Source organism: Folsomia candida, unplaced genomic scaffold (genome assembly GCF_002217175.1).
Source record: "Folsomia candida strain VU population unplaced genomic scaffold, ASM221717v1 Fcan01_Sc001, whole genome shotgun sequence".
NCBI classification, from domain to species: domain Eukaryota; kingdom Metazoa; phylum Arthropoda; class Collembola; order Entomobryomorpha; family Isotomidae; genus Folsomia; species Folsomia candida.
The window spans coordinates 9,854,331-9,874,024 of NW_019091193.1; the positions used below are offsets into that span (position 1 = coordinate 9,854,331).

At 34.8% G+C, this 19,694-nt stretch overlaps 2 protein-coding genes across 4 annotated transcripts; both read left to right on the plus strand.

The window, feature by feature from the left end:
• Positions 1 to 140: 140 nt before the first annotated feature.
• LOC110862205 (aquaporin AQPAe.a) lies at positions 141 to 5,932 on the plus strand. 3 transcript variants are annotated; one of them, XM_035846031.1, is made up of 9 exons: positions 143 to 672; positions 782 to 1,440; positions 2,995 to 3,023; positions 3,111 to 3,225; positions 3,893 to 4,102; positions 4,553 to 4,572; positions 4,651 to 4,673; positions 4,753 to 4,790; positions 5,636 to 5,932. In XM_035846031.1, the coding sequence occupies exons 2-9, from the start codon at positions 832 to 834 to the stop codon at positions 5,717 to 5,719; spliced, it is 1,128 nt and encodes a 375-aa protein (XP_035701924.1). In that variant the 5' UTR covers positions 143 to 672; positions 782 to 831; the 3' UTR covers positions 5,720 to 5,932. The 3 variants fall into 3 exon arrangements, with proteins under 3 accessions (XP_035701925.1, XP_035701924.1, XP_035701923.1); XM_035846030.1 differs by having other exon boundaries at positions 144 to 343; positions 440 to 1,440; XM_035846032.1 differs by lacking the exon at positions 4,651 to 4,673 and having other exon boundaries at positions 141 to 1,440.
• A 2,965-nt stretch (positions 5,933 to 8,897) lies between these two features.
• Positions 8,898 to 18,513, plus strand: LOC110862223 (aquaporin AQPAn.G). The gene is made up of 12 exons (XM_022111409.2): positions 8,898 to 9,161; positions 9,393 to 9,528; positions 9,637 to 9,662; positions 15,485 to 15,514; positions 15,591 to 15,659; positions 15,738 to 15,756; positions 15,876 to 15,901; positions 16,923 to 16,988; positions 17,069 to 17,197; positions 17,265 to 17,331; positions 17,414 to 17,451; positions 17,732 to 18,513. The coding sequence occupies exons 1-12, from the start codon at positions 9,093 to 9,095 to the stop codon at positions 17,828 to 17,830; spliced, it is 774 nt and encodes a 257-aa protein (XP_021967101.1). The 5' UTR covers positions 8,898 to 9,092; the 3' UTR covers positions 17,831 to 18,513.
• Positions 18,514 to 19,694: the final 1,181 nt, after the last annotated feature.

Here is a 19,694-nt window from a genome sequence, read left to right on the forward strand (position 1 = left end):
TTTTAAAGTTGTTTATTTCGTCATTAACAAGTTACGATTTGCGATCTACTTTCAGTTTCATTCATAATTTAATTATACGATTATGTAAGTAGTAAGGTGACGTTTGTATTAAATTAATGGTTTCAACAAAGATTTTCCCAGTCGCATTGCAAAGGGTAAAGCTCATTTTAGTACAAACGCAAGGTGGTTCCAGTGCATGCAAATTCTCCAGACCATCGAGGAATAGTTTGCATTGTTACTAAATCAAAATTTGAGAATTTCTCCAACTGGTCAATCAAATTTTTTAAAAATTGAACGCAACAATAGCATTGAAACAGCGTGGGTCTCACTAGAGCAAAGCAGTGTATATACAATCATTAAATTATCATAATTATTTATGTCAAATATAACATTGCATTGTTGTCGGAATGAACAATTTTATATTTTAAATAATTAATAGATACGAGGAAAACCATGAGAATTGCAGGTGCTGTATTGATCCTTAGCGTATAATTCAGCCGAGTACTAAAAACCTTGCCTTGTGTGACACATCTGCAAGAACAATCGTAAAATAATTCAGGATTTTATTTCATTTAAATTTTCACTGAACGTGTGACACAAACACCAGATACGAACGAACATTCTTTCCTGAATTTTGCAATTCAAGAACGCAGAACCTTTTCATATGCATAGGTACTAACATCCATCCAACACTCTTGTCACTTGTCTATAGACAGTCATATACAGTTTTTTCTCACTTTTTGTAAATGTCCCATTGTGCATACGTGCGAAACACGGACAGGGTAAAAATAGTTTTTGAGTAAAAGCTTGGGGAAATACTTTAAGACGATAATGGCAACATCCACCTTTGATTTCGACATGGACGGAAATACAAGATCCCGGAACCAAACCCATCTCAAAGCCCAGCATCATCAGCATGACACTCTCTCAGAGTTTAATCGAAACAACAACACCGGAGCCTTGTCATTTAACCAGCAACAGAATGCGATGGGGAAACAGCCCAAGATGGATTTGAGTGACATGGAGAACGTACCATTGCCAATAATGGCGACGACGGGACGAAACAACAAGAGCGGCGGCACTCTGGAGTCGTCCATGGGGATTCCAGCTCTTCCACGCCCAATTTCGGAGTACGGAGACAGCGACATTTATCATCATCCAAATGTAGATCGAGCTATTTATGCCAAAAATAATTCTTCCTGGAACATCGTCAACGATGGGAGAAAAGGGGGCAATATTTCCTTGGAGGAAATTATCGGAGTTAAGGATGTTTGCGGAAATAAAGGATTATGGAGGATGCTGATTGCGGAATTCATAGGAACGCTACTTCTTGTTTTTTTGGGATGTGGGACCTGCATTTCTAGTTGGACTGCAGAATATTCCCCCAGCATGGTCCAAATTGCATTATCGTTCGGATTGATAGTTGCAACACTTGCGCAGGTATTTCATCATATTTAACTGTTTTTTTTGTCTTTACACAATATATAACACGGATTTTGAGACTGATTGAGCAGAACGATTTCAGGTATGATAAAATTCTGATTAATCATGCTACACAATCTGCTAACACCTACATACATACGTACGTACTGCGAACTTATGCATGTCATCTGTATCTTTCATGCAGCGAAAATAAAAATAAATCATCCATCTAGATTTTTGTGTGGATGCTTACATCGAATGTAAATCAGTTTTTATCCAAACTCCTTATTGAAAATTGCATCTTCGCAGTAAAAACATGCCATGCATTTCCAACCTCTTCATAATCAGTTAAATAATTTAACCTTCAATTTGTTATATACTCCATAGTATAGATTTTATATGTATACTTAGGAGGAAACTCCACTGTTTGCCAATAACCGATTTTGATTTCCTTCGCAAATGTTGTAGTATTTCAAAATTGTATTGTTAAAAGTCAATTTTTGTCTGATTCTTAAAATACTTGCACCATTGTATGCATGTCGTCCGAGGGAGTTTTCTAATATTTGATACAAGTCCTAAATTTCAATTTTGTTCTTAATTTTTGAGTATTTTTGAAAATTTCCCGAGGTACACATGTGTCTACGAAAAAGTCAAAGTTTCAAAAGTTGAGCTTGATATCGATATGGTACAGCAACTACATATCTGGGACACAACAGTGCAAGAATTTAAAAAATCCGAGCAAAATCGGATTATTCTCGAAGGATTTAATGAGCGAAAACAGGCGAACTTTTTTCTTGTTTTCGCCCCTTTGAATGGGCACAAACGGGGTCATGGAGTCAAACCGCGTCAGGGTTTTAGTACACTCATGGGATGTTACAACTTATCAAAAGGGCATCGAAATCGGTTATTGGCAAGTAAAAAGTTTTATAATGCTACTCCAGTCTGCAAAGCTTTGTCGTTTCTGAAAGATGGGTCGGCAATTGAATTTGTAAATAGAAGACTTATCAAATAGAATGATGTATTGTCTACTCTTTCCACACCTGCTAATTCACTAATTACAATTTTTAACACATTTTCTTAATGAATTACAATATAATAAATAAATTTGTACTTATTTATATCCCGTTTAAATGTACTAAAGGTCTTCTTCAATTTTATTTACTTATCGACCTTGTTTGTAAATCTTAATCTGAGTGAGCTATGGTTTAATGCAAAACAAATTGTATTTAACATAAATTGGCTCCTGTTGCCAATATTTGTCAGTGCCAATTCTTGACTATACTGCTACACATACTTATACGTATATGCATACAATACATGTTCCTGTTTCAGTCTCTTTTCAAATCAGGGGCGAGTCAAATTGAATAATTTGTCCTTAACATGTCTTTTATATAATTTGTTGTAGTTTATAACAATGTCAATGCCAAAAGTTTGGCTATAGTTCAAATTACAAGACCGTTGAACTTTAATACATATGTATATTTGTCTAGTGTAGGCTCTTCAGTTGTGAATCAGATTACAATGATGAGCTAATTAATATCTGAATCGTTTACAACATGTTTGAAATTTCAGGCACTTGGGCATGTTAGTGGCTGTCACATGTAATTTTTAAATATATCTAATCATATTATATTTAGATACTACGAAGATCTGCAGAATACTTATTGAAATGTTATTAAAATTTATAGTAACCCCGCAGTCACTGTAGGCCTGGTAGCGTCCGGACAGTGTAGCATCCTAAAAGCAATTCTCTACATAATTTCGCAATGTATGGGAGGAGTTTGCGGATCCGCAATTTTAAAGGTTAGTTGGACGCAATAAGAAATATGTATGAATATGCATGTGCTAAAAATACCTTAATGGGTTCCCAATACTGGGGTTGTTTACCAAATGATAGTTTGCATTGGTTTCCATGCTTGATTAATGAGCTGGTTACCCTCGGTTTGGTAGACAAACTAGTAGTGACCACCATCAACCCCGTCATTATTATTTATATTAACAGGTATCTGTCTCGAGGTCAAACTCTTGACATTGAAAATTGCTGACCTTAAAACCACTATTTCGCAAATAAATTTGGAAGGATGATAGTTAATTAGAGCCCAGAATTTAAAAACATTTTAATATTTAAAAATGTTTGCAAATATTAGATCATGTGTACTTTGTTACCAAATTTTATCTTCAACGTCTGATGATGTCATGATCAAAACGGTACATCATTGTGGCGTATAATTAATTTTGACGGATAATATGTACACCTGTAATCTGTTATTCGATTCCCGTATATGAAATATATATTAACACACTGATGATGGTATGCTGCACAAAAATGTATTATGTACCTTGGTAAATAGTTCAACGACTTTTCTTCATTATGAAAAAGTATCATGCAGAGACGTTGCTTTTGTTGACTTTAATATTCATTTTGATGATCAGCATGTCTTTAAAATTGTCGCAAATTGTGTAAAAATAGACCGTGACTCCTGCCGAAATTCAAGGAAATTTGGGATTAACATTGGTCAGCTCTAAACTTTCACCTTTACAAGGACTCTTACTCGAAGCAATTATTACTTTCGTCCTGGTTTTAACTGTATGCGCTGTATGTGACGACCTGAGGAAGGACATCAAGGGCTCTGCACCTTTGGCGATTGGACTCTCAATTACTGCATGTCATCTTATGGCGGTGAGAATGATATAGTGCCATCGTTACCTTACATAAGGACCTGAAAATATTTGTCCAGTAAAAAAGTATAACTTTGAATGAGGATTGATGCTCCGTCGTTTGAGCTTTTGCATAATACGCAATGTATTGGCTTGCTCATAATGACAGAAAATAAAACAAATCCAAATTTGGAATTCATATCTTAACGGAAGCGGATGTGGTATTTATGAGTGTGTCAGTTCTTACGTATTAAAATATAAAATAATATTAACTTGGGACTTCCCTAAACTTTTGTAAGTCATTTGATACTTACTTATTAGTAGAGGACATGTTGCATACATACAAGCCTAATTACATTGCAAACCTCTTTCAAATTCTCCAAAATTAAAAATTTTACGATCATATGAATGCTACAAATGACGATATTTTTATGCGATTATTTAAATAATTCAATAAAACTTCCTTTTACAGATCCAGTACACGGGTAGTAGGTAAGCATGGATTTAAATATGTGCGTAAATATTTAGTTTCAAGATCGCCCTTAACGATATGTGATTGGTAAAATTTAGCATGAATCCGGCGCGTACATTGGGTATTGTTTTAATGGCATTATATTTTTTATTGAATTTGTAATTATTTTACCAGATAATTATTGTATTTCGTATATATAGGCCCTGCTATTTTGAGTAATATTTGGACATTTCATTGGGTGAGTTACTGCACCATTAGTTTCGCTTGTTAATTGAATTAGACTTTTATGTTGGCATCAGGAGGGAGGAAAATGCGGAGATTGTCGACAAGCTTTCAGCCCCCAATCGATAATGTTTTGACGTGATTGAGTTTTGCTTACTGTTGGAAGCACAATCATTCGAGCCCTACACATTAGAGATTTGTTATGCTTGACATTTTGTTACGGAACAAGAAGATAAAACTTGAGATCTTATATAGTTCCCAAAATAAATACACACTTATAATGATTACTATACGTATGTACATATGTATATATCTATGTATACATTTCTTTATACTATACTTTCAATTAGTTACACCACGTTAACAAGAATATTTTGGGTTGCACGTACATATTCACTAGTTCATTTTGAAGACTGCCGATAATCCAAAGTGCTCATGTAATGGGCTGAACAAGTAAAAAGCTATCCACTCACAAGCTGCACCATTTTTGTACTCACTTGCCCTATAGCAATGATAAGTTTATTCTGTGTAGATGATTATGTAGCGTGTTTTGATGGATGATTATGCCAGCTTATTCTGTAGACCAGCAGTGAGACATCTGAGGAAACATAAAATGAATGATGAGATTAAGTGAACAAATCCAAAATGAGTCTGGAAAGGTTATCAGAACATAACTTATCAATTTAAGAAGCTGATCGAGACGACATAATACTTTACATATGCAGCCAAATTTCGTTATATTAAACGAAATTTATTATGTAGTTACAATTCAAACTGTCCTCTCCTCTTGTCAATCACGAATTTACGACTAGATTTCTTGGAAATTTAAGATGCATTGTAAAGAATATTATTTAATTTCAGGTGTACTGGGCAGGCCCATTGTTGGGGGGATTTTTTGCTGGATTCATTTATCAAATTAGTTTCAAGGAACGCCCCGAAAAATGATAAAACTTTTGGAATTTCAGCTACAGATGCCTTCAACTTACTACACACCAACAAAAAAATTAATATTTATCAAATATATTATTATATTCTTGTTATTTGAAATTAAATGTGCAAACTAAATATGCAGTGGACAAGACAAACGCCAATTTATTTAGGACTAATAAGAGTTACTTTACTGTCAATAAAAGTGTAACATTCGATCGGTTAACTCAATCACAATTTATTATCTGCTTTATTAATTAACCATCCGGATTTGTATGTACTTATTTATGTACAAATACATATACCGCAGTCAATGCCAAGTATATTTAGTACCCACCATCGAACTAGATATTTTCATGATCACAGACAACACTTGACTTCTTTAGCACGAAATGAGAAATGCATTCGCATCGTGAACAGGAATGCACGTACGATTAAGGCCTTTTTTAATTCAGAAACTGCAATAATCTTCTTATCGTTTCGAGTGATTAAAAATTCATAAAAGTGGATGGAACAAATTGCACGATGTCCCAAAACATTGGCTACTTCGTATCATGTACTTCGTTTGCATTGTGCTGTTTTCAATTTGAACTTAAACATATGCAATGCAAATTAAAGTAATATGTTATACATAAGAAGTTGAACTAGATAATGGTTTCTTAAAAATGATTATCCAACTATCGTATCAATCCTGTCAATGTTATAATACACATGACCACAAAACTTTGGCCTGAACTACATACATATGAAAACAGCAGGTTAATAACTTGTATGAAAATGATCGACGGTCAGTCGTACCTAATGTATGCAGATTTAATTGTGAGTCAATGATGACTGCAATTAAGGCACAAGAAATTTCTTGGTTGTTGTTCGGCAGTATGAAAAGTCAACCAGCGATTAAACTGAATCATGACAGATTACATATTTAAATAAAAATGTTATCAAAAATATTTTTCACATCGATAAAGAGCTAGAGGCTACGTGATCATTCTATGCAAATTCACCATATTTTCTTTACATGTGTCTCAGACTTTCGCACTTTACCATCTTTGTTTTCGCATAAAAGGAAGTACATAGAAAGTAATAATACGAAAGCAAAATTTGATCGAATTTTCCTTTGTGTATTAATTTAACCATGTAACATCATCGTACAACCGCAAAATAATTTATTAGCCTTGCAAATTTCACAGCTTCATTGACCAAGTATTAAATAATTAATTAATTAATACGAGGAATTGACCCTCTAGCTATTTTACTATATTTTCTAATAAGAAATACTCTCAGAAACAATGAAAGTGGTCAATGTGACGTCACCTAAAACTATTTCCAATTAAATACGAATATTCATCAGACCTGAGTCAGGTCACCTGACCCGGTTTGGTCAGTGTGTTACTCATTTGATTATACACATGTATTATGCGAAGTACCATTTATCATGCGGTTCCAACTAACTATCAATGGGAGCGCAAGCCATGTTCAACTCGATATTTTTGAGCCACCCTATGTGTACTCTTTGGCACTTGGTCCAAGTGGTGCACTAATTGTTTCTTATGAAAAGTAAATAAGTTGGTCTCAAAAAGGTCTGAGTTGAATATGGTTTAGCTTCTACTTTATGAATGTACGTATGCAGTACACACACTGAATTTGAGGATGTGTGCATGTAAAACCAGAATTTCAATGAAGGATTTCAATGTTTTAAGAACTATGTTCATTGATGTCTAAGGTGGAATCCCAATTGTAAGATATTCTCATTTGCAAAAAATTGCAAAACACAGTTGTAAAACATTATTGTAATTGTAGATTGATTACTGACTAATATTTGGGAGAGTTCGTTAATTCCGTGAATTGTTTTTCTACTACAAAGTCAACATCGACACCTTAGTCAGTTGAGGTTTGGCCTTCTGAATTTCCCGTAAATACACTTTGGGATGAGTAACTTTATTGACTGGTAGGTTTGCATGAAAAATAGGCGCAGTTAGGTAAGGAATTTGGAACTTTGCATATTTTAGACAAATTCTTAGGGCCATGTATCGACAAAAGTTTTATCGATACAGAGCCATAAATAAATATGTTTTGGAACAAAACATATTTATTTATGTTGACGAAAAATTCAGAAATTGTGGCGTGCGAATCACATACAATCGAATAAAAACGCAGGATCGGTGCTGGTTTTGTTCGTCTAGATGATTATCATTAAAATAATTTCCTTAGGGCTGAGTAATGAAAATGAAAGTCATGCAGTATATCTTTATCACACAGAAATATATACGATTTTCCGACTCACACATGAAAATAATGCCTACATATTCAAAATAAAGCCAACGGGCAACGCCTCGTGTTTGCCACAATTAATAATGCGTAGTGCGTTTGTGCTTGCGGAAGGATGTGACACGACAGCCACCAAAAATTTCATGCCAGCAAAATGAAACTTGCCTAGGGTGACCTTATCCGGTAAATGCTGAGATCCGGTATCAAATCGTCGGTTTAATTGATACCTGTTGAATTATTGCGGCATTCGTTACATTTATTCTATACTCAATCACGAGCAGATGTGATTAAGCCCACACCCTACATTAACAAATGGGGCATTTCACGCTGCATTGAAAATAACGATGCAATCAGCAAATGGAATCATGGGAATAAGAGCTAAACATGAGCTTTAAAATTATTTATGCTGAAAAAAAAATATTCAAAGTTATTCGGTCATGAGAACTTTTGCGTCATGTTAAGTCGCGTTTCTTCGACGTATTAAATATTTATTAGTGTCCGTCCAGGATATTGAATCGAAATCATCATTAGCAAGCCAGTAAATATTCAAGAGAGATGAATATATATTGAGGTTAAAATTGAAATGGTCCAATAAGAAGAAAGCTCACACGTATGCACATCTTTACGATTTTGTTTGTAAACCCTGAACTGGGTAACAAACTGACGACGGACTGTCCGTTTCTCGTGTTTGTAGTGCCTTGAACATAAATACGGCGTTATCATGCAATGCTATGATACATATGATGATGATGAGCTAACCAGTTGTAAAGTCAGCCAGCCTACCAGATTCGTTGGGTCGTTGAAATCCTTTTGAACATTATTTTGTAGTATTATTGTTGTGAATCCAACTAAAAGCCTGAGAGTGGAGAGTGACGCTAGTGCAACCTCCTATTACGCAAGGGAAGAAAGAAGAACGCCAGTCTCACAGCTACACGCATACCGCTAGGCAAGCAAGTATCTGGAAGAAGTCGGAACCACAAGTAAATAAATGCGAGTGCTTGGCTTGGGTTGGACCCCAGTCTCAATTCTCTCTCAACGCCAGAAAGAGATCATCCGAACAACCCCCGTCTCAAAGCTACCGGTGGTTTATAGTGAGTGGTGGTGATAAATTGAAAGAGTCAAAATGCCCAAGAAAATGGACGAAGTCTTCGGGTTGCAGGAAGTGAGGGAACAAAGGATGCCTTTGTTTAAGGTGAGTGCATCATATCATACAACTTATCATACGATTAACTTGTGATGAGATTCATTCCATGAAATAGGGACGAATTAAGAATTATCGTTTTTTTTAATCTGCGTATTTTTTAATGTAGAAAAGTTTTTGGACAAACAATTAGTACTTGCTTTTCAATCGAAGTATTTTAGAATAATTGATGATGATGCATATATTCTTATTCTAAAATATATATTTACTTATTTATTCCAGGCATTGGTAGCCGAGTTCTTAGGACTGGTGCTTCTGGTATTTTTTGGATGTGGTACGGCAAACGCTTGTGCAAGAGGATTAATTGACGGACGACCACTCCCACCCGATTTTATCACCTGTGTCTCCCTCGCTTTCGGTGAGTGAAGTATTAATTTTTACTGAAATTTACCAAGGTTAAAAATCATGGGCTGCTTTACAAGCTATGCTATTAGGTTTTTCTATAATTGTTTTTATGCTTTCTTAGGACTGACTATTGCTGGCACTGCTCAGGTAAGAAACCTTATTTTTATGCTTTACGGAAATTGTATTATAAAAGCGAAAATGAGAATCTCAACACCCGGGTATCGAATTACATAGTCAGTCTCACTCGTCAACTTTAGGCATTTCTCATTAAATAAGTTTAAGCCCAATTGCATGCACAATTTTACTTTATGTTCTCATAATTTTTGATCATAAAGGACCTAACCATGGTTGATCCTTGTCACTAAAGGAGGGGCTTATCCATCACGCTAAGACAAAAGTTATAAACCAAAACACGCATTCCTTCCTCCTTGTCAAGGTCTTTTCCCATAAATCGCAAAATAAATATTACGGTTTGTCTTGGCATGCTTTATGAAATTAAAACGTTTCAAATCTCAATGTCTTTCACGCGACAACACAACCACATGAGAATCCTCATTCGTTCACGTCCAAATATGAAAATCAAGTCAAATATTTGACTTGACAGTGTAAAATAGAATGTTTGTAGTAGAGTGTAATTTAATAACCCAGTCATTTGTGTGGTACGATGTAGAAAGGAGGATAAGCATGTGCATGTTCAGAACAGGACATATATAACAATATTTCATTTTTTACCATCTGAACTAACTTTGCTTCAGGAATCTGGTGTTACAAAAGAACAACTGAGGTGCAACAGATAGGCTACTACATGGGTATTTTAGTGGTAGAGTTAATGTCTTTATGACAACTTTGGAACATTCATTTGATCAGGCTCATAGTTAATCTGATATTCATATGCACTTGTTAGTACATAAATAAGTATGTACCTGCAAGTGACGCAGAAGACGAGTGAGTACATGAATATAACAAATAAGTATTATGTATAATTTATGGCTGAATATATCCATTTTATTTTAAATACTTAAATAAACCATTGCAAGGCCGTGTAATCGTTATGATGGTGGATTTTAGTGCATGAATCAATGTTTGCTTAGTTTGCTTAGCGAGGAGGATGAACATGTGTAAAATTGTCTTGTTAAATGAAAAATATGAGTGATAAACAATCTTGTGAATGTGCCATCCTGCCATGTTTAACGACTTGTTTAACACCATCGTACATAATTATTCAACTCGTAACCAAACAATGGGAATCGTACTACCAGAGGCGATTCTGGGCATTCGTACATTCAAATATCGCAACGGATGTGAAACTTTGTTTCCCAAATTTTTATTTTCATTAACATTCTGCGCTTGAGAAAGGAACGGCATTTTCAAAAAGGAAATAGTTTTTCGTCTAGTTTTTATACATAATCAAATGATTGCCAATTTAAGATAACCGTTATTTGTCGCAGTCTGACAAGACTCATATTATGGCGTCATGTACAAATTTATGAAATACCTCTTTAGGGTATGGAGAAAGGGACTTGGAGAAGCTGGTTTTCTGGTATTGAGTTACAAATTATTATGTGTGACTCACAAGGGACACTCACGACCTGTCGTTTGAGTCCAGGGTACCCACTATGTTTTTTAGAATCTACTGGGACCCTTGATGAAGGATTCATTCTTATTTCCGTGTAAAACTCATATTTGGCCCAATGGCGTGGCGCCAAACTTCAAAATTTGCATTTTCGACCAATTTCAAACCCCCATAACTTTTGCAGTTTATGTCGGATTTTCAAGTTTTAAGCTTAAAATGATCAGAAAAGTCGAAATTTTTGAGAAAAAAATAAAAATACAAAATTTCTAATTTTTGAGATAATTTTAGCATTTTTTCGACGAACCCGAAATTTCGAAATTTTGTGAAAAGTTAAAAGTGATAATTTTGGAAAAAATTTCATAGAATACCAAAGTTGAACTCCTTGTCATGATTTTTGCCAAAAATTTTGAAAATCCGTCCAGGATTTCAAAAGTTATGGCGGTTTTAAAATGAAAAACCATCAAATTTGGCGAATTTGGCGCCACGCCATGGCGCCAAATATGAGTTTTACACGGAAATAAGAATGAATCCTTCATCTGGGGTCCTAGTAGATTCTAAAAAACATAGTGGGTACCCTGGACTCAAACGACAGGTCGTGAGTGTCCCTTGTCAGAAAATTAACCACCAACTGTCAAGTTAGTGACGCCTCTTCATTAATTCTGTTTCGCTGACAGATTAGACAAAAATCCATTTAGCATGAACTCGTTTACAAGTAGTAAGCGGAGATGTAAATTGTTGACATTTGTACGATTTTCTCAATACTAAGAACCATTTTGTCCAGTTAAGACAGAAAAGTAATTATGCAAGTGTCGCCAGCGATCTTCATGGTAAACGATAAAACTTTTACATAAACAAGTCAATAAATACTAAAAACCGAAATTGGATCTGCATCCGGTCATAACTTTCCCACACATATTTACATGTAAAACACAGATTGGACCTCATTGAATTTGTCAGCGCCCAGATAAATACATCCGATCAGCACCGTAATTTAATCTTTTTGATGACATGTGTAAATTCTCAGCATCGTTATATATATTTAATGTGAGCATGCATATGTACGTATATTTAGTCCCTGGTTGGTTAGTCCCTGAATTTTGCTCTACTTTGTGAACTCAATTCATTAATGTCCGTTATATATTTTAACTGATTCATTCAATGTTACAATTTAGTACATAGTCAGCAATACTTACCGTCTTATTGAAATCACGCACACTGACTAAGTCAACAGCGGAAATTCGAGACAGTTCTCAGTTTGTTGTTCATGTTTTAACAGACAATAAGCCTTACTATAATTTCAAGAATTGTTTATGAACTCTGCAAAAAAAATAAGTAAGTCGCAGGAATGTTCAACAATAAAATACTTTGTTACAAAATTAGGATAGTCTTCCTTTTGAAATAATGCTTGCAGAGTTCATTTCAATTTCATTTGTTTGCGAAATAATAATCTAAAAACATTCCTTATTGCATCTCAAATTGTTATTATTTTTGGCTATTCGATGGATTTGCAAACCATATTATAATTAGATTTGTGTGTAACATCTTCACTTCCCATAGTAAAAGTTATGTACATTCGCATCACGCATACTGCAGTATGTTAAACTGACAAAGTGCAACACTTCATGCTTCATAACAATAGTTTTTTCGAGGATTGCATATGAATGAATATGTGCCGCTCTACAAAAAAGTATCCAACCCTAGACGACGCGAGTAAAAAGGTTCTCTTGAAGGATACGAGCGTACTCCATGAGCTTGGATATAAATGTTAACGGACAACCAAAAACTGCCACAGTCATATTTCGAGTCGTTTGTTAATCTTCACCGTTCGAAATAGTGTGTAGTGTAAGTAGTAATGCATTAGTGTTGGGATAAAAAATATGTACGTGAACCATAATTACATGGTTAGGTCATAAGTTTCAATTCCAACTGTGGTGAAGAATGCAGAGTATGAATGCACCAGTGTTTTCTCGAGTGAAAGACGAGATATGCTCTTCCTTCGTCTTCTTCTTCTTCTTTATTTCATCTTTTGCCTTCGGCATTTAATTTGAGATTTGAAGTTTTAATCCTCCTTCGCACAGAGAAATTTTAAGGGTAGGAAATCTACGGGTTGTTGATGGCCGTTTTTTCAGATGGTAGGTTGATAATAATGGTCGTACATTGTAACAGGCAGAGAGTGAAGTTGCGTCGTCGTGGGTTAACGAACAGACAAAACCAGAAAGGAATCACCGTTTTCTTGGGGTGTGTTGTAATTGTCTGGTGTCCGCTATTATAGCATATCTGTATTATGCACATGGAGTTCAATTCTTGAGATCACGACAATAACGGCCTAACATGGACTAAAATGGAAGGATGATGTCAGATTTTTCTACGCATTTACAGTTTCGATAATATTTGATCAGAAAGCTAAAACGTAAAGTTCAGACTTGATACATATAACCCGAGCCAGGCATTTTCTTGTGTCATTTTTAATTTCCAAGCTCATTGGAATCTTTTGGGTCCTGATCAATATACAAATGGCGTCTGTATTGGGTATTCATTTCCCCAGATCTTCTTCTGAATGGTGAAACCAATGTTATTCATTTCCATAAGCTGGACTCGAAATCGGAATTTGATAATTCTACGATCATTTATTGTGAGTGTCATTCTTTTGTCGTCCAAAAAATTTAAAGAAAGAACAATGTTTCATTGAAATACATGCATATTTGTAGTAGAACATATGTACATATTTCAAGGTGACAATAAATATTTAAATAACTTGGGATGAGACCAGCAAACCAGATCAATTTACATAATTAATTTTCCATAGCCGAAATACCCAATGATCATCTATTTTTGTTGTAACATTTCATTTTAAATCTCCAAAACAAGTTCTGTTAACCAGTTGAAGAAGAAATAAAAGAATTTTTCTGGACCTCGATTGTTCAAGCAGCCTTTAAGTAAGTACCTACAATTCACTGAGATGATGAAGTGGGAATGATGCAGCAGAATTTGCACATTGAACGCATTGAATCGATTGGAAACCAGAATCTCATTATGGATGATAGAGTTGGTTAAACAGGTAGTCGGATGAGGTAAATAATGTACATATGTAAGACAGCGAATGCTAGTTAAAATATGTGCATTCCTTGTGTTGGCTGCTTTGATACTCTGCAGATAAGATTCTGATTAGAAATCTTAATGCTTACCTCATGCAAAAAATAATAAAGTGATCTTAATCATAAGCACTTTTCACCTTCTGATTTTTTTGTGTACAAGAAATTTGTCTCTGTTGTGGGTGATGGAAACATGGACAAATTAGCAAAGCACGAGTCATGCTAGAATATAATTTAAATATGAACTTTTTCAGCTCTTCTTATTCTGCCAACTTTCATGAACATTTATGGCAACAAGATTATCCTTGATTACGAAATACGATGAAGCTCATGTCATTTTGTAACCACTCTTATGTTCCTCGAGGGTTTTTGAGTACGAAACAATAGATTTTTTATTCGTAAAATCCTAACAAAACGGTTCACCAAATGTGGCTATACGTGTTCGTGTATTAGATCATTCACTACACATTTTGTGCCAAAACACCATAAATGACAGTGAAGAGAATTATTGGGTGTGCCGATTTTGCCACGTTTATTTATTAAATGCTAACAGCATCAGGACACAAAACCTTTTTCATTCACACGGAGAACCTTATTAAAACACTCCCAAACGACCAAAAGTTGATCAGGATGGTTGTTAATTGTAATAATTGTGATACATGTCTGTCAAGACGATTGTGCATTAAGACACTAACACAGAACGTGAATAAATTGCACTTCATTTTTCATTTCCTGGTCCAGTCGTTCGTTTTTCATTTTTTTCAAAATGAGAGCATTGTTACGTAATGGCACTTTCCGTTCATTTTTGTGCAGATGAACTCATTTGAAATTCAATTGCCTTATTTTGTTAACTTTAATGATGGCAGCTAAGGTAATTTTTATTACCGAAGCATGTGCAAATCGCATTTACGGAAGACATGGAAAGTGCAATGAACATTAAATAGAATAGAAAAAGTTAAATATCCGGGTGCTAGTCTGATGTTCTAAAAATAGAAATGGGTTCCCGAGAGGATTAATCAAGTGATAAAAAATCTCAAAGTAACGCGAGTCCGGAAATGCGTGAGGTTTCAGAGCGTTGAGAGACGCTTAATGAAATGCATGCACCTTTTAATTGCTGCAGGATGAGATGCACATTGTTTTTCTGAGGATACCGGCATTGGACCGGTAGTCTTAAGGCTTTAAGGCTTTCTTTGAAGAAGCCCATTTGTGATGCCAACTCATATTTGTGTTGAGATTGTCAGAATCCTGATTTCATGCACTGGAATTATGATATCTAATTGTAATTTCATTTATGCTTTCAATAGGCTATCGGACACATCAGTGGGGGTCACATTGTAAGTTATTATTTTTTTTTAAATAAAATAAGTAATGAAAACAAATTCACTCTCATTTTTCATTTTTCTATTTTAGAATCCTGCTGTTACTCTCGGGATACTCGTTTCTGGAAAACTCAGTTTACTGCGAGGAGTGCTTTACATGGTAAACTATTGCTTTTATAAAATAAAATAATTGATAAAAAAACCACCCTCATGTTTTCATTTTTGTTTTCTATTTTAGATTGCTCAATTCCTCGGAGGTATTGTAAAAACCAATTTATAATCTACCCGAAGTATAGTGTCTTTTTGGGGGATATTTAATTGTGCCTCACAGAATAAAGACATTTCACATACTAAAATAAATTATTACATTTAACAGGTATCGTGGGTGCGGCTTTGCTGAAGGTGACCGATTTTATAAAGCTCACATATGTATTAATTTGAGCGTCTAAATATGTAACTCTTGTCATGAGTTAGTTACACATAACGGAACCAGATTTGCATGGACTTTTTTTGGGACTCTTTCATTCTTATAATTCAGTTTACATACAAAACTATTGATTTTGACAGAAAGACATGGAAAACGTATTGTACTTTAAAAATTTCCTATCAATTTAGTGTGCAACAAGAATTGCCCAAACAATTTGAGAAATTAACTGGTAGGGATACAAAATTGGACGCAATGTGCCGTACTTGCTGCGTTATGCAGTCATCGTACTGTAGGCGTTCATTTAGTGAACCTGCCATGACCGCATGAATGAATGCGCCCTAACATTCGTGTTGGGGCGTTTGTGGTCGCAGTTGTTTGGAAGAGGAGAATAACACCAATTTAATACATTTCAGGCGTTTGTAGGCATTTTAGAGTAAAATTTGTCGATGTGGTTCAGATGACCATGTAAATTTCTGAAGCAACTCGTGCGACATTTAACATAAAAATGTACACAACATTTTAACCAGTACTATTGTTATGTTAAATTATTTGGCATCGTTTTCAGTCTACATTATTTTTTTACATAAAGATTTATTTTTGAGGCTTAATGGTTGATGTGGTCATCTAATGAACCCGAAATAACGGTTCGAATTAACGAAAACTGGAAAACGCAAGAATATGCATATACACACATATAATATACACACATGCACATATCAGGTAGAGTGTCAAAAAACAACCATGTATAACCAAAATTTGTTATTTTTAGGTAATATTGAATTATGTAGAGACCAAGGCATAAGAGACTAAGTGTTCAAGAAAATATTTAGTTATGTAGTTTTAAAGTCCCATGTAAATTATTTAGGCTGAAAGGAAAGAAACACGCAATTAGTAATATCATCATTGTTTTCAAGATGCGAATGCTTTAAGCGTTTCCGTTTTCTGCCGTTTCTAATTAAGTATAAATATGTAATGATTTGATGTTGCTGTACACAGGCCGTTGTTCCTGATGCTGCTGACTGGCCACAAAACCACTTGGGAGCTAATGGATTACAAACTGGGGTACGACATTTACATTCGACTTTTCATGCCATTTTAACATGTCATGACATTCATTTTGATAAAACTGGCACTTTAAACAGGTCCAAGCTTATCAAGGAATGATTGTTGAGGCGATGGTCACCTTCATCTTGGTTTTGGTAGTTTATGGATGTTGCGACAGCCGTCGAGATGACGTGAAAGGTTCCATCCCATTGGCGATTGGTCTCACCGTAAGCTCTTTCAGGAATTTTAGTCATTTTGAAATTTCGTTTGATCCAGCAATATTTTTGATTACAGGTGACTTTGTCTCATTTGCTCTCAATTGGATTTACTGGGGCTGGACTAAACCCTGCTCGTACATTGGGTAAAAAATATACTACCACTATGCTTTCATCTAATTTGTAATTATTTTAAAGGATAATAATTTATTGTATTTGTATATTTAGGCCCCGCTATCTTGACAGGAAAATTTGACGACCTTTGGGTAAGCATTCTATATTTGTATCCAGACCAGCGGCCGTTCTTAGTGGTTGATGTTCAATGTTATCACGTTCCATATTCAGCCCACAATTAACCATAATGTGGTTTCATTTTGTCTTTCACCTATAATAATACCGATTATGCGTATATGTAAATACTTCGTTTTTTCCTGGCTGAAATGGGGTTTATCTAGTTAGGACCGGTGCATACAAGTTCTGGAAAACACGAAAAAATTAGTTTAGTCGTATGCATATTATTTATGATAAATATGTTTTGTTTTTCAGGTGTACTTCGTAGGTCCTTTCCTCGGGGCAGCCATTGCTGGAATCCTGTACACCGTGTTGTTCAAGCACGTACGACCTGTCCCCTCCGAAGATTTCTAATCTCAAGTACTTCAAAGTTGGATGTCACCAATTTATCTGCCAATTTTTAAAAGAAGGATTTATTAGGTTAAGTATGTGTACCGTTAATTCAGTATGATCCAATTTGTCACGAAGTGTAATGTTTGTCAACGATTTCCTTGATTTACAATTTTTATATTGAGCTGGAATCTACATAGATTACGTCTCTGGTATACTCTTGATCTGATTCCTATTCTAAGTTATTTTAGCATAACCTAAAATTTTACCATAATGAATGAGTTAAATGAATGTGTGTATGACAAAGTAGTTTGCACCTACTGCTTGATTTGAACTATTTAATAAATCCAGATTGTTACAAAATTTAAGATATCCAGAATGATTGAATAATGTAATAGACACATAATTCTATGAAATCTTGAGTGTAATACGTATGTATGTAAGACCTTATTATATAATTCTAAGAAATGGCCATAGCCATATCAATTAATCGGTTCAGTGCTTTAACCTGTAATATATGACTAACTTTATATAGAGTGAAGATTTTATATGCATACAAAGTACATAATGCTTTCACAAATAAAAATATATTATATGTACGTATTATATGTACTCAATTTACATAACTTAAGATTAACTATGAGTACCTTTTTACCAAAATGGATAAACCGAATCGTGCAAATAAATATATTTGTCAAACACTTCAACTTACTTGGATAATTACAGTCTCTGCATGTTATATAACCGGGATTAAGTTAAGAAACACAACCAAACACAAATATTCTTGAGCATTTAGTACATAAAAAACCTAGTTGGTTACACTTACGTATATGAACTCTTCTATCTCATGGATGCTCAGCTAGCTTATCTTTTAGTAAAATTGCTGAAAAGTCTGACAAAATGAATACAATTTACAAGCTCAAATAAGGTTATACATATCGTTTGACGCGTTCAACACTTTCCATTAAATCTGATCAATCGATTACAACATTGTGCGTCGATTTTACAACAATGGCTAATTACGCAACTCCACAAATGACAAGTGTTGATAAAGTCATTGCCGAGATCAAGTGTAACACTTTCGTATCATGTTTTGTATCTTTTGTGCGTAAGCGATAGATTGGATTAGATTTTATTTCTGATTTAAAAGTATTGACGCGAGACCCAATTAAACTGCACGTTTTAATAAACATTTTCTGACAAGGTTCTCTGTACAGGATTAAGCATTTCATTTGAACTTCAAAGTTTCAAACAAGCGTACCAAGAGTAGATGTGATGGCTATTAGCCCTATGCTATCATGTCAATCATAAAACCTGACCATCACCGATTAAGTCATTATGAAAATATGCATGCCAGCAGTTCAATGAAAACAGGACCCATAAACCTTATCACCATCATTTGGAGTCATTTTTCATACTAAAAAATGAAACTAAGGAGTATGTGTTGGCGACAAGTGCACACATCATCGTAATTATGGCTGTAAGCATTATTAAATATACTTAAAAGCCAAAGTCAGTCAGGCAAGAAAGACCACACAGATTCAGATTTGGGTAGGACAGAGGAGGAGGATGGATGGATGTAAGTCCGACGTTGCGTGTAATTGAGAATCGTCAAAACAATAATTAATACTTCATCAAAGACTGGAGGGCACCAAAAAATAACTTGGCAAAAGTTGACTTCCGCCAATTTTTATGACCTTTATGACAAAATAATAAAGGTGAAATAGTTGAGGTAGTTATCGGAAAATGGAAGCATCTTTTGCCAAAAGTGTGTGTTCTTAATTGATCATTCATGTTCAAGGTTTTTCAAATATTGAAGGGAACGTCAAATTCCGCCAAGCCAAGCATTTATCAACTCTGCCATAAATGTCATGTTCCAAATCCAACA

Coding starts and splice junctions, on each gene's coding strand:
- LOC110862205 (XM_035846031.1), top strand. CDS start 832: ATGGCAACATCCACCTTTGATTTCGACATGGACGGAAATACAAGATCC. Junction 1,441..2,994: donor TAGTTGCAACACTTGCGCAG/GTATTTCATCAT, acceptor TTGAAATTTCAG/GCACTTGGGCATGTTAGTGG. Junction 4,573..4,650: donor ATCCAGTACACGGGTAGTAG/GTAAGCATGGAT, acceptor GGTAAAATTTAG/CATGAATCCGGCGCGTACAT.
- LOC110862223 (XM_022111409.2), top strand. CDS start 9,093: ATGCCCAAGAAAATGGACGAAGTCTTCGGGTTGCAGGAAGTGAGGGAA. Junction 15,902..16,922: donor TGGGTGCGGCTTTGCTGAAG/GTGACCGATTTT, acceptor TGCTGTACACAG/GCCGTTGTTCCTGATGCTGC. Junction 17,332..17,413: donor AAACCCTGCTCGTACATTGG/GTAAAAAATATA, acceptor TTGTATATTTAG/GCCCCGCTATCTTGACAGGA.